We start from the raw sequence: 15,294 nt of genomic DNA on the forward strand, positions 1-15,294 counted from the left end.
TCAGTCCGTGCCTTCAAGAGAGAGCGCGCATCTTCAGAGACCAACATAACATGTTTAAAGAGAATGGTGAATGGTTTATCAGCTGTTTCCGCATGCCTAGACATTTACTAATATGTGCATAATAACATCACCGCTTGCTCCATAATACACCTACTTTCCTTATATCAAGATATGGAGGTGTGGCACTACACTGATTGCCAATAGCTGGCATTGGCCTGTCAATTTAGAATGATTCTGACTCGCTTAAATGCACGCTAGTAACAACAAAATTTGTCAGTGCATACATGTCATGAACCTGACGGTCATTTTGTATGTACACTTCTTTTGTGTGCATAGTCAGAACATTTCTGTACACATTAGTGAATTAGGCCCATTGTGTCAGTCGTGTGAGGAACAGGAGAGAATCTCTTTAACTATACTTGATTTCCTTGTCCTTACAGAACGCACTCAGTAGTTCTTGTGGACAATGTTGAAGCTATACATTCATGTATGTCATGCAGGACAAAGGAGGGGTCACGCGAGTGTACGTACACACCCAGGACAGGTATCCTGTTGTTATAAGCAGGAAGGCTTGCGGAACATAAAGCCAAAATTACTTTGATTTATCCTCTGATTTCTTTCCTCTTATGTAACGCTTCTAAAACGTCCTTGTGCTAACAAGGCTCAATCCCTTTTCACTGTTCTTTTTTTCTTGTTATTGTCTCTTGAATTATCCCGCTGACAGTGAATCAGTCTGCTGTATTGTAGTCATGTAGGTAAAACTACATTTTGAGTAAAGTCTGCATATTCTGTATTCAAAGAAATGTACAAAAATTTGTTCATACCATAGACTGTACAAAATAATGTTGTTTATTTGAGCCAGAAGTGACAGTGATGCTGTGAAGAAGTGAGGGGTGGATGTGACTCATAGATGCCACGACGCCTCACACACAGCCTGTCACTCAAGCGGCCCTGCCCTTAAATATGTGTAGCTTATAGCCTTAGTAAAATGTTAACGAATGAGTTGCATAAAGTCAGGCATTTTAACATGGGGGTCTATGAGGATTAGCCTGCTTCTGGAGCCTGCCTCAAGTGGTCATTCAAGGAACAGTCGTTTTTGGCACTTCATTGTTGGCTTCATTTTTCAGTCCTGGAAGTTTGTGGTTAGAATGTATTAACAAGCCACAATACGTACATGTTTTACCCTCTATAAGTCAAAGCCACCAACACTGTACACCGTGTAAAACACTCTTAAAGTTTTTGAAATAAATGGTTGACTGGATCAGAACTTGCAGAGTGGAACTCAGCCGGGACTCATTCTCATTTGGGCTGAGAAAGCCAGGCTACCTAGTTCAATTGAGGCACACAGTAGCGTTGCATCAATTTAACAACGAGGCCTGTCGGTTCTGACCTTTCCTTCCAGCCTGGCACAGTGAGTCCTTCCATCCGTACGAGGCCTGTGTCCAGCTTGTGTCCACAAACAGAGGCTGCTCACTCACTCAGGTCCTGAAGAGACCAAATCAAATTACCAACACATATCTCCCACAATCTACTGCGACAGGATCACCCCCCGGGCAGGGCTGAAATGGATACAGCAATATACAACAGCACATGCAGAGGAAAGCGGGAGGACGGAGGGGAGCGGGAGGTGGGGGGGTGGGACATAGAGTAAAGCGGGGAGCTGTGTGTAGGGAAGGAGTCACACTGTTGTAAGCGCGGCAACAATGTCATTTAATTGATTCCATGCCATCTCATCAATTTTGATTAAAATGAAATGAGCCTCTGTACGTTTGAAAAGGTTAAAACAAATTGAAGGTGGAAATCACAGCTGGTAATCACAATTTGTCTAACAGCGGGCTTTTAATGAAGCGACCCGTTTGCCATCATTCATAGACACAGACAGATGAACTTTTCTCCCGACAGCCGTTGAGCTTTAATATGCGGTTGTGCCAAAATAGATTCATGGTCTTAGCATTTTAAAGTAATGCTTTGACTAAATAAAGGGACTATTTGATGAAAATGTTTATTGTCTGTACATCAGTTTACATGTGATTGATACAGATTCTCTGTCTGAGAAATTGTACTGACAGAATAGACACGCACATGCAGTATAACAAAACCAAACTTTCACATGGTCTTCACCAACACGTTTCAGTACATTGTTCTCCAAATCTCATACAGTGTGTCCATTCTGGTGTTTCTTCAATGATAAAATGTTCCATTAGCACATACACACTGCATCTGTTCATGATTAAGACTTCTTCCCACCTCACAATGAATACAGGTTGGGTCACAGAGAGGCCAATGAAGAAATATAATGCAGACAAACTGAGTGATTATAGCACATAAGTCACAGTAACGTTGTTTTCTTTAAGATATTGCTGCATTAAACAAAAACATGATAAATCCATTGAAATGTTTATGTTCTAGATTTTACTTTCTGCTAGGCTGAAACTCAAAGAACTCATTCATATCATGCGTTATCTTCCGTTTCGGTGCCCCGTGATTAAATGTGACATTTGCACACACACTTGTGCACCATAAATCTGATACTAACTTAAACATCATGGTTGTCTAGCTCTACCATTAATTTAAAGGACAGACCAAAGATGACAAAACATTTAAAACTCAGAGTGGTACTCACAAGCAGAGCAAAAACCAACTTGCACACAATTGAATTGTAGTAGGTAACTACTGGCACCTGGTGGTGGCTTGGAGAACCAGAGGTGCCGCTGTAGCCCCCTTCATTGCACCCATGCCTCATTATAAACAACAGAAGTCATTACAGGTTCCCTCAGTGATGAATATAAAAATGCAGGCAAGATTAAAATCTTATTCTTGTTTTATTTTAAAAAGCAAACTTTGCAGTGTTAACAAAAAAAAGAAAAGAAAAAAAAATCACATAATTGCAATGCACCTCGCTAAATAAATAACAGTGCTGCTAGTTAATCTGAAAGCATACCCCGCTGGGATATACTGATGTGAAGAAGCACTGTTGCCTTTTTGCTCACAAATTGCCCTATTTTCAGTGGTTCATTTGCTTTAGTAAACTTAAAGCCGCGCAGACATGCTGCTGTCTCAGCAACAACAGTCTTCAGTAGAAATGCAAATAGATAAACATGCAAAGCAAACCTCTGGCTAATTATACAGCCATCTTACAAGGTCTGTGTCCCTGAGCACTGGAAAAAGTGTAATGCGCAGCATGTATGCTCTTCGTAGACATAGCTTTAATACAGAACATCTGCGGGTTGCCAGGTTGGAAAGATCTTAATAAAGCTTACTGTACACTAATTATACTGCAACACAGAAGCACGAGGACTCTTTGCTTATATTTAAAAAGGTGTTGGTTTGGCATTTTTTTCCACTCATTTACAGAGGATCACAAAGACAAAGGAGGGGGTACACAACGCTATGTTCATCTAAGTCCAAGCGGGGCTAAGCTCAGGCTACTGAGAATGATGTATCCAAGACAAAAACATGGTGAGGCAGTTTAAATATAGCATAAAACACTGGCACTAACATTAAAACTCTAAAGATTGCAGGGTTTAGAAATGTTAAACACTGATGAGTGACATATTTTCATCCTATGACTAGCTTTTCATTTTTTTCCTGATGAATACATAACCAAAACACACGCTCACACAAAACTTTAGGGATAAAAGAGTCTCTAATGAGACATTTCTTGTGCAGTGACTTGGGGATGTGGTTCTTTGAAATCTCTATAAGGCACTAAAATTGAAGATAGAAGCACTCTAAAACCATCTAAAAAAAGGCAAGCACATGACTTATACTATGGCTCTGCTGTGGCAAATGACTTGAATTTGCTAGAAGTCGTTGGAGTGGATGACTCTTGCTTTTTTTCTTCTCAGTGCAGTGGATACAGTGTTCTGTCTCAGTGCAGTCAAGCAGAGCTCACGGTCAGTCATCTTTTTTGTCAGAGGTGCTGTCTTCCTGTTTTTCTGCCGAACTGGTCTGACAGGACAATTCCAGGTCACCTGGACTCGCCTCCTGAATTGCCTGGTATCTCTGAAGCTCCAGATAGGTGGTGAAGAGCTTGGCATACTCTGGGTGGGTCGAGGCAAAGCTCTGAAATTCACCTGAAGAATCACAGGCACAGAAAAAAGCATTAGGATACAGTGTAGCTCAGAATAAAAGGACGTTTAAATAGTAATGCTAAAAAATACTGTACATATTTCCTGCACATATTCCTGTTCCAGAATATCCTGGTGGAAATGCAAACAGAGGTTAGAAGACCAAAATGTAGCTTGGCATTGGAGTCAACTCACTGAAGGTGATGAAACCAGAGCCGTCAGCATCAATCTCCTTGAAGAGCTTGGTCATGTTTAGATCGGACACACCCAGAGCAGAGCGCAACAGAGCAGTAAACTCCTCTCGGGTGATTTTCTCATCCTCATCTGTATCAAACAACTGCATGAGAGAGAGGACAGAAACAGAGAGAAATGTTTTTCACTTGAAAATGTATGCATGTTTTAGAAAAATAAAGGCTATTTAAAGTATGGAAACAGGTAGGTGGGTTAGGAAAAACTTACATAAAACTGGGGAAACTTATTTTTGCTAAATTAGTTGGACAAAAATAACTTTTCACTTCACATTACATAAACCCTTGAACTGTTTGTTCAAAACCACATTTGACCTTATGGCCAGCAAAGTGACTCCACGCTCTCCACAACAGACACACATTGTTAACCTGACATTATCCAAGCCCCTCTGAATGCTGCCTCTGTGTCTTCCTGCAGTAGGGCTTCTGCTGTGCTCTAATGTCAACTAAAGGCAGGGCTGGGTGATTTAGCTCAGATTTAATACTTCTTTTGTATTCTGCTTATTTTTACTGTACATTAAATGTTGACTTTTTATATTTAGTATAAAAAGTAAGCATTATATGCTGTAGCTATGCACGCATAATTTGTCAGGGGTTCTAGTTACAGCATCTCCAAGAGGTCTGCTTTACATGGTACAGTGACTTAAGTTTGGAACGATACAATTCGAATTAACATGATCAGTGTGGAACATTTCAGTCGTACCCATTTTCCACCCAAATTAGTGCAATGCGCATATATGCAGGGTTTTTTTAAACGTGGGAAAACCCACTAAAAATTGGGGATAGGCTCCTTCCCATTGCCAGTAGACCAGAGCCGTGCACAGGGCTCTGCAGTACACGAGTATGCCTTTCTTTTTTTCTAATGTGTCACGTTCACTGTCACAAACGCTCCAGAAAACAGGGTTAGTAAACAGTAGAAGCTATGGGTGTAACGATCCATTGATCTTGATCAATATATCGATTCAATGATCGACGATCCAGTATCATCAATGCAAAGTGACATCGATTCACATCATAATCTTTAGGGTATGCCTTGATTTTGAATTCTATGTCATTGTCAAACAGCGCCAGGCAGAAAAATGGCAAGCAGCCAAGAAAAAGAGGATGAGGAGAATGTTGTTTAGTTGGGAATAAATCAGCAGTGTGGAAATATTCTGGATTTCCGAGAAAATACGGGTCAACAGACAGAGCACATGCCATATGTAAACAATGGCACAATGCGTGCCTTGCTGGCCGCTAACTTCTTGTAGCAACATAGCAACATTAGCTGATTTGTTTAAGCAAATTTACACAGAAAAAATAGAGTAACCAGCCATGAGTAAGAAAAGTATAAATTAGGCTACACGTGTAATTTGTTTAGCTATGAGTAGAGGAAAAGTCTACTAGCCCCTAGGTTAATTTGGGCAAAGTATACGTTCTTAAGCTAATAATGGGTGTCTAGCAAAAATACTGTTTTGTCTCTGAGCCTTAGTAGTTATTATTGAGTCAAATTTTATACTTCCATGTTTTATGGCTGTTGGGAGAAGTTTGCCTTCAGACCTTCAAGCCAGACAGCCCTGAAATTGCAGGAAAAACATTATGGTTTGGATTATAACAAAATGATTTCTTCCAGAAAGGGCTTTCATCAGAAAGCCCTGAAGGCTAACTTATCTCATGTGCTGTCTTCTGTGTTAGTGGAGTGAATTTAAAGTAAACTTTACTGAACTTAACTAGATACAGCTGCTTACAGTTATTTATGTGTTGTTGTCTTTTATGGCAAAGAGCAAAAAAAGGGGTGACAGCTTCTTCTGTAACAGACTGTGTTAAATGGGCATATGATATTGACTCATATTGACAAGGCCTCTGAATTGAATCCAATAGAAACTGTATTGTGGCAGACATTGTGATATTGGTAAATATCGAATGATTGTCCAAAGAAGTGATATAATATCATATTGAGATCAAACTAGTGATTTACATCCTAGTAGAAGCCAGCCTGGAGGCCAGTAAAATGTTAGAGTGGCTACTTCTTTTTTACATCTGTTACTTATTCAGTGTCTCTTTCAGGCGTTGTGCCAAAGATTTCAGAGCACTGTTTGCATAGAGATGGATAAAATCTGTGGCAGTGCATCACTGCATCGCACCGGAAAAGGGTAAAAAATTTGTGCGTCTACCCGGGTGTTATATTTCCGTCACTGCTATACTATGTTGATTAGTCATCTTGAAGAATCTGGGCTTTTTTTTAAGCATACAAAGCAGTCCTAAAAAGGGTACTTCTTTGGGTGACCTAGCACTGCTTGTTCTTCAGGCCCGAGCAGAAGCAGAAAATTTCTGTCGTACCTGGAAAGCCATTCGAAGAACATCCTCAGTGTTAGCTGGTCGACATAAGATGGTCACGCCGATGACATACTCTCTGAAGTCTATGGTGCCATCTCCATTCTAGACAGGGTCAAAGGGAGAGCAATGAAAATACTTGAGTCAGTAAATGCACAGATTGTTATGATGAATAGTGCTTTATACTTTATGATCGAGAAATACAGACTTCAGTCTAGCATCAACAGTTTTGAATGGTGAAGGGTAATATGTAGGTATAATAGCATAAGTGATTTCTATTATTCAACAAATCTCTATTACTGGAAAATTATGAGGCATGGATTTTCTGAAGGAAAAAGACACTTGAACTGGATGTTAGAAGCTGTTTTTATGCTTCCAACTCAAACCGCTGGTAGACATACCAGGACGGAGGCCAAACTACTTTGATCATAGTTTCCTCCTCTAGGCTGTATAAATCCTCAACCCACTCCTTGATGTCCTCTTAATTTTACTGTCATCGCTACACATTATATGCAGTGATGTAATAGGTGCGCAATTCTGTAAACTGGATATTAAAATTGTTGCACATTATGTTGTCAATTGTTATATTAATGGTGTGTTTCGTGCAGGCTGTGTCAGGGCCAATTTTACTGTACAAAGACGAATTCCAACACGCTGGCTGTGTGTCAACAAAAGGAACTTCAGTATCCAAAAAAGTTGCTCTAGGTACAGAAAAACTTAATATCTGATGTACATGTCTCTCACCCTGTCAAACAGTCCAAACAGCTCCTGGAGGGCTGGGTTGACAGGTAGCTTTAGGAATCTGGCAAACTCCTCGATGGTGATCCGTCCTCCTTTACAAGAGGTGGCCATGGCTGCAAAACCCTCCAGCTCCTTCTTCACATTGTCCCACTTCAGACTGAGGGAGCAGGGAACAAGAAGGAGGTTGTGTGTGTGTCATACTCTTGCATTTTGCATAATTGTTCTCGAGCTACATAGGTCATTAACTTGCAGATATTTTGCCAGATGTGTTAAACAATTTTACCCATAACAAAAAAAACTCTTAAGCCATATTTGTCACTGTTATTGTCCCTGCCCTGTGATCTCAACAGTGCACTTAAACAAGATGTTCTTACTTGAGTTTACGGCTAATTTTGGTGAACTCAACCAGGCCGGCCTCCATGGGCAGCGTTAGCTCACCAGCTGAGATCATCAGGCGGCAGTCTTCATATGTGTGGTCTGTCACTGGAACTCCCAAAGCTCTGAAAGCAGAAAGTTTGTGCAGACAGCAGTTAGCTCAAATGCTCATGATGCTTGTAAAGAGCTGGACAAAGCAGGCCAGCAGGAAGATATAAAAAGATCAGACAGTAAACGAACTCATCATACACTAATGTAGTTATAATGTTGTGGCCGTTAAACTGCATACTATCCACAACTCATGCCTTTTCCAACACAATTGCCTCATCAACTCACAGGCACTTTATGTGTTTAACACTGTGTTCATTACTTGTAGAAGCATGTACTCTTGCTTTTCTGTTGCACTTTGTTGTACTGTGTGCTTGAGCAATACACAGTGGAATGTCTGTTGAAGGCCAATTACTACTTACTGAGCCATAGTTTCTCGCACTTTGTTGGCAAACAGAGGAGGGCTTTTCTTCTCCTCCTCTGTGGGGATATGTGTCGGCAGGAACTGAAAAACGGAAAACAGATGAAAAAGGTAAAAAGTAAAGGTCAAGCAGAGAGAAAATGCCTAATCCTCTACATTGAAGCCAAATCCTTCAGTGCAGAAAACACATTGTTGCTTAGGTTGAGTAACTCTGAGCACAGCATGAAATCCAATGACTATATTAAAGTACATCAAGGTTACACACTTAGCTTTCTTTAGTTTAATCTGATAGCAGAGAGTGGTGCTGATACTACTAGTAAAGCTGAAACTGTTTGAAGTATCTTTGCCATTATATGAGGATGTACACTTGGGGAACGCCCATTACCTCTATCTCCACTGTGGTATACAGCTGGCACAGAGTTAAAAGCAGCAGTGTCCTCCTGCACAAACCACAATCGGGACAGTCAGTTACATATGTTGATCCAACAGTGCCAACAGTTGTTGCAATACATGGCAATAATGTTGCTGTGTTGTTATAATAGTGTTGACCGTCGAAGAGCAAGCAGACATCACCATCAGCAAACCAGCATACTATAGCTGAAACATGAGAAACTGTAGAAAGCATACTTACGAGCTGAAACCCTGCCAAGTCCAAGACACTGTATCCTGGAGGGAAAACAGAGGGGATGCATAAAGCTTTGTAAAATATTAACACTGTATATGTTGTTGTGTGATACAGATGAGCTTTTGTGTTGCTATAAGTATCAAATGTACGTACTGTTCTCCATTGCACAACATCTTTAGCTCTGCCTCACAGTATCTATTCAAAGTTGTATAGTACAATGTGGCCTCTATAAATTTGCCTCTCAAGATGTGAGGTGAAATATGCTCATTTTCAGGTTTATACTTGTATTTTGGGTTTCTATGAGACATTTTAACACGTTTCCCCCCTAATACTGTCTGTGCTGAACACCTGTCTTCACCCTCTGTCTGAGAAGGCTCCATTTCAGCACCTGTCTTTTTAAGGCGACCTCAGAAAACACCCAGTCTGCTCTGACTGGTCAATATCTCTGGGATTTCTGTATCTGTGCTGTAGCAGAGTATCGCAACACTTTCTGTGATGAAAAATCACCTATAAAAGCTTCTAAATTCAACTGGGCATGTTCCAGCAGGACTGAGGCAATTAACAAAATCAGCAACCAAAATTACATGTTTGTCTGACTTCAGCATTTGGGATGGGCAAGTACAAAATGATCTCTATCTGTTCAACCAACTAAATCAAATGTGCCCCTAAACATACTTGAAATGGGCAGGATTAAACCAGAAGTGGGTGTGACCTAAGCAGAAGTTGTTACTTTAAACTTGAAATTGATATGGGTTGATCAGAAGTTGCTATATTTATTACTTAATTAGAAAAATAAATGCAAAACAATTGCAGGATTAAGTTTAAGATTAATTTGGATAACAATAGTAAGAGATTGAACACAGCTACCCAAATAGGGTTTTTCCTTAATCACATGTACAAACACATTTTACCTAGATGAAACTCTAAAAAATAATTGGCTCAACCCTAGTTAACATGTAGCTTCACGTAACAGTGTATACTATGTCATTTAAACACAGGTCTGAAGCCTGGGATTTTTGCTCACAGGGATAACTTACATGTTTACCTTACTCTTTGAAACTTTGGCCATGTCTAATATGAACATCTGACATTGTAACATTATATATATCTATATCTATATCATATATTTAATATATGACAGAAAATAAGGAAAAGCATAATAGGTCCTCTTTAATGCTGTTTTACAATCACACTCACTCACCAGTTTGTTGGGATACCTCATAATCACAGGCTGCACAGGGACCCCTGGGATAAAGGCACCTATAGGCGTGGAACACATGGTTTAAAAGAAATCATGGAGACTTCTCATTACGAAGGAATGGACGCTGAATTGTGTCAAACAAAACTGACAACCCTATTCTGCAACCTAGCTTAAACAGAGTTATGTGGGTATCAGTTGACAACAAGTCAATGCACAAACCACATCATATAATGAATGAATGGAGCAGTGTAGCATCAAGTGTTCCTTCTGTTGTATGGCCTTCTTGCTCAGTGGATTGGATGTGTTGAGTGAAAAAGCTAATGCGCTATAAGCTACAGACAGAACTGATAATGGAAAAACTTCACATTTACATTACATTAAAGTTACTTTTTCTGCCTTACCTTGTTTGAAAGTGATGAGACATGAGCGATTTGTACATGTTCCCTCTGGAAATATCAGAACCTGAGGGGCAAAGCATCATTAGTTTTATTAAGTATGCAACGTAATGCTACTGCTGCTTACAACGTGCAAAGTATTCTTTTGAAATAATGGCACTTGTATTTGAGTCAACATTGTATGTGCTTGATCTACTTCTCTGATGTTAAAAAAGGAAATATAATTATACAACACTGCCCTCCAAAACCGACAAATGAAACTGTGAAACCAAACCAACATCCTGAGTTTCCCTCAGTTGACAAGCTCCAAGTTTCCTCTGTAGCTATAATCAGTGCTAATACCAGGCTAATATTTGAGCGGTTTTTGGTGTTGGGACAGACCTGTGGCCAGTGGCCTCCTGACTTGGCTCTGCTGTCGATCTCCTGGATTGTATTCTTCCTGGAGTCGGGGTCCTTTCTGGACACCAACACTGGCTGAAGACAGCGCACAAACCCTGCAGAGAGGGCAAAGCACACACGTTAACAAACACACTTAGAAATAGATACTATTTTTTTATTTTGGTCATATTTTTTACTGATTATTTCCAGGCCTTGGTTAATTGCATGGCCTTATTAACTTAATAGGGCAGAGCCATTTCATTAAATGGCCACTTAGTGATGATATCACCAGTATGGGATAGTTATTAAATGATTAAAGCTCTGTGGTGTGACTACCATGGTTGGGATAACTATTCATCAAGTCCCAAGAACAGTCTTACTACGCAAAGCACATTTGTAAATATTAGCTGTGATATCTAATTGTGTCAGGGGGATTTTTAAAACTGAATGATAAGCAGCACAAGATAAGAACTTTACACGACATGTTGAAGAGAAGGTGTGACTAAATGACACTGATGTTTCACACTTCTGTATATTTTTACACTTACACCCACACACACACACACACACACACACACACACACACTCACACAAGTTGAGAGAACCAAAAAGCCCTCACACACACGTACTGCCCTTCCTGTACTGAAACAGGAAAGCAAAATGACAAGTATCTCACTGCCAAAGATGGGTGTAGCCAGGTTCTCGACACGGGAGACAGTGGAGGGCAGGCCTGCCACAATGCACACGATCCCATCAAAAAAGGAGGAGTGGGGGGCCACAGCCAGGATGGGGGCCTCACTGCTGTCCACCTGCTTGCCCTTGACCACCACTCTGAAGCCCATGCAGAAGTAGTAAGCTCTCCCCAGGGCAGCCATCACTCTCCGACACATGAACCTAGAAATGACAGAAAGTTTTGGATTACTGACTTTGGGAGATTATGGGGGGAAAATTTAAATGGAAAAATAAATATGTAGATCAGAAGGCACTGCTTTGTTTCACAATGGGATCAGCCATGTTGAAATGTTTCTTTGTTGATCAGTACCAACTCCAGGATTATTACTACTGGGGGGATAAAGTCAATGTTTTTTTTTTTTTTACAAATGGGATAAGCAAAAAAGCTATTGAAACAGGAAGAGTTGCACCATTTTGTATTTTTCTTGCTGAGAGTTTTACCATTGCCAGTTCCTTCCTCATAATCTAGAAAGGGTAGGAAGTCAAAGTCTGTCGATTGAGACATGAAGACAAAATGACGAATGGGGATATGGAACCTTTTGAAACTTTTGTCCACAGTATACAAGCCTATGTATATTTTAAGCTGCATTTATCTTCCTGCTCAATGGGGCAGGAAACTATAAGTGACGTAGTGCTGATTTGAGGGTAGAAAGCTTCCTACACAAACACAAACCATCAACAACACCCATAAATACCATTAGCAAATCAAGTCATTACGGCTAACAAAGAGTGACGCAGGCTTTCATTTGGAGTTTATTTAATGGTAACATCAGAAACACCATTTATTGTAGATCTAAGTTGTCAGATACTAATTACAATTGTGAAATTGGACTGTTTAGTCATCCTGTCCTTTTATTGTAAAACCTAACCTACAGAGCTTTCACCACCGTGAGCCTGTTAACAGCAAAGCATTTAGTAGGTAAATAAGATAAGGGTCTCTCTTGTTTCTGTCACCTCCACCATGTTTGGTCATAGTTATGTAAAAAGCTCTGGTCTAAGGTCACAAGAATTTCCTGTTAACTGTAGAACTGCACACTGTGTATATTTAGCTGCCACTATCTGCACAGCTGAACATTTTTTTATGCCACACCCTGTTTGGTGTTAGGTTAAATATTACAACCCAGCCACTTGATGTTTTACATTTAATGTCGATATATGAATTACGACATGGTCAGTACTATAAAGAAGCTCTAAACGACATTCAGCACATGTCTATGATTCAGAAACTGAGCAGGAATTGACTGCACACGGCTCTCAACATGGCTGAGCCAGGGGCTAGCAGTAAACAGTGCTAACAGGGGGGACTAAAGGGTGGGCATTAGACAGACTTGCAATAATGCCGTCGCCATTATCAGTGGTCACCACCCATACCCACCTATGACCACAGTGCACAGTAGAGGTGATTTGCTAGCCAGTGCAATACACCCAATGGGACTCTTGTACTAAAATTCACATGTGGCCTGGCCATCGACCACAACAAGGAAAAGAGAAGCACGCAGAGGGTGCATGACTTTATTCTCTGCTCAGGATGTCATTACTCCATATTATCTTTACATAGCAAATAGCTGTTTGCTGCTATATTACTGCTCAGAATGTCATATACAGAACCTTTAAAACACACTGTATTCATACTATGTGGATATACTAATTGAATTTATATAGAGATAAATCACTCTTTCAGGCACTGCTGTTAAGCCCTGCTGATACCACTGCCTCTTTCCTGTCTGAGAACTGAGGGGAACTGAGCAAGAGTAATGCTTGTGGTGCAGATATGATCTAGAAAAGCATGATTCGGCAGTAATGCCAGCTGCTGCACATTCTTCAAGTCATGTCATGAGCTATTATTTTGAGAATATGCTGCAGTCACTGGTTACTGTCCAGTTTATGAACCCAGGAAATGCACAGCTTCTTCCTCTTCTTGCTCGAGTAAAATGCATTATTTTGGTAGAGTGACCGACAGTATATGATTTTAAATCTTAGCACATTGCTTCACCAACAGCTATGTTTAAATGTGCTGAATAGGGAGGTGGCTCACGTACAAAAAAGAAGAGTTGGTGGCAAACTCCCTCTCTGTTGGCTAATTTGACTATTTGGTGAAAAAATGATGACGACAATGTTTGCCTATGCAGTTGCTATGCAAACACAAAATTTTAACATGACACTGCACTGTTAGAAGGAAGTAAAAAGCAATGTTCAAGTGTGTTTCTGACACCAGAGCTGGGGTAACTGTGCATACATTAGGCCGGAAACTAAACTGATGTCAGTAAGGCAGCTGTACTGTGCAATTATTCAGTTTCAACGTGATTTAACATTCATAAGTGAGCCTGATCTCCACAGGACCATGACTTGAGGGATCTGGTTCCTGTGGGGCGTTGGTAGCTCCTTGGGAAGCTGTGTTGCAGTGGGATGGTGTTTGTAGTTACCGTCTCCAGCCTGTCATTGGTTCCACGGCTCCTTTCAGAGGATGGTTGAAGGTTATTATAACAGCTACTGGCCATGTCACCATGAGAACCAGGGACAGAAGGATGGCGCGAATAGGGACCAGGAAGATTCCCTGGAGGACACACTACATGGAGAAGGAGCACACACACACATCATAAATGAGACCATAAAGGGAAAACAGCTGAAAGGGTTAACACCCTGATTGTTGCCATTCCTCAGAGCAGGCATATGCACGAGTCTGGAAATCCACATCACTGGACAGCTTTCTAGAAAAGCACACAACAGTGCTCATTGTTGGTGCTTTACAAGCCGCTTGTCAAAGCTTCGTTGGAGAAGATTATAGGCCCTGGCTACACAGCAGCCTGTGTGTGTTTGTATGTAATCTCACACATCAGATATGTGTGTGTGTGTGTGTGTGTGTGAGCCGTATTGCAAACAGTGGTGACCATATTCTACAAAAGCTCGCCTGTATATGACCATTGAACTGAAACGGCATACTCACTTTTATTATGGTCGCTTTGGTTAGTTTGGTGTCTTGAACAAACGGGTTGATGACCGCAGGCAGCAGCAGAGATTGTTGCCTCGGCAGGGCGAATACGCGCTGTGGCGGCATTGCAGTCCAGTGAAGGCAGAAACACACAGATGGTTTAGTCGAGGCGGCCGTTATGTTATCATTTCACTTCCTCAACGGGGACCATGCTCTGTCATTTCCCCCCGTATCAGACGATCACACGGCCGAGCGCGATCCCACGGCAGCGACAGCGGAACCAGACAGCCGAGCGTTTTCAAGCTCCACCTCCAACGTGGTCGCAGCGGGGTCCGAGTCCGATCAGTGTACTCCTTTGAAGCCTGCAGACGGACTGGGATTCATTGCTACATTCTGCGAACCCTTATTTAGATTTTTTTGCAGCATGTAATTATCGCATTTGACGTATTTCTGATAGATATTACAATTCAGATTAAATCAGAGAAGCCACAACGTTGTCAGTAACCATGCAGCGACTGTGCTTTGTGCAAATATTGATCAAGGAATAGAGATTATCAATCTGTGCATAACATATCTCCAACACTGCGAAAGGGTGATGCACAAGGAGGGAATGAGCATCGATTTCAGGAAAAAAAATATGACGTATTAACATATTTGTTTACAAGCTCTCATAAATGTCCACAAGATGGCACCGTTTCATAAACAATTCTCTTAGGCGCTGCCCCAAAATGAAAAGTCCTGCCTTTTCTCATAAGAAATAGTGCTTAGCTGTGGTGAAAGTATTACTCAAGTACCCTAAGCCACTGTAGGGTAAGGTG

General features: G+C 40.9%; 1 protein-coding gene across 1 annotated transcript; it reads right to left on the reverse strand.

Moving 5' to 3' along the window:
• Positions 1 to 1,988: 1,988 nt before the first annotated feature.
• lpcat2 (lysophosphatidylcholine acyltransferase 2) lies at positions 1,989 to 15,015 on the reverse strand. Its single transcript, XM_033628776.2, has 14 exons — positions 14,492 to 15,015; positions 13,971 to 14,113; positions 11,492 to 11,709; positions 10,819 to 10,931; positions 10,444 to 10,504; positions 10,043 to 10,101; positions 8,848 to 8,882; positions 8,602 to 8,656; positions 8,218 to 8,300; positions 7,747 to 7,872; positions 7,376 to 7,529; positions 6,638 to 6,736; positions 4,266 to 4,407; positions 1,989 to 4,076 (listed from the first exon to the last, which is right to left on the reverse strand). Exons 1-14 carry the CDS (start codon positions 14,600 to 14,602, stop codon positions 3,898 to 3,900), a joined length of 1,578 nt encoding a protein of 525 aa, XP_033484667.1. The 5' UTR covers positions 14,603 to 15,015; the 3' UTR covers positions 1,989 to 3,897.
• Between the last annotated feature and the right edge of the window lie 279 nt (positions 15,016 to 15,294).

The sequence above is a fragment of the Epinephelus lanceolatus genome, chromosome 2 (genome assembly GCF_041903045.1).
Source record: "Epinephelus lanceolatus isolate andai-2023 chromosome 2, ASM4190304v1, whole genome shotgun sequence".
In the NCBI taxonomy this organism is placed as follows: domain Eukaryota; kingdom Metazoa; phylum Chordata; class Actinopteri; order Perciformes; family Serranidae; genus Epinephelus; species Epinephelus lanceolatus.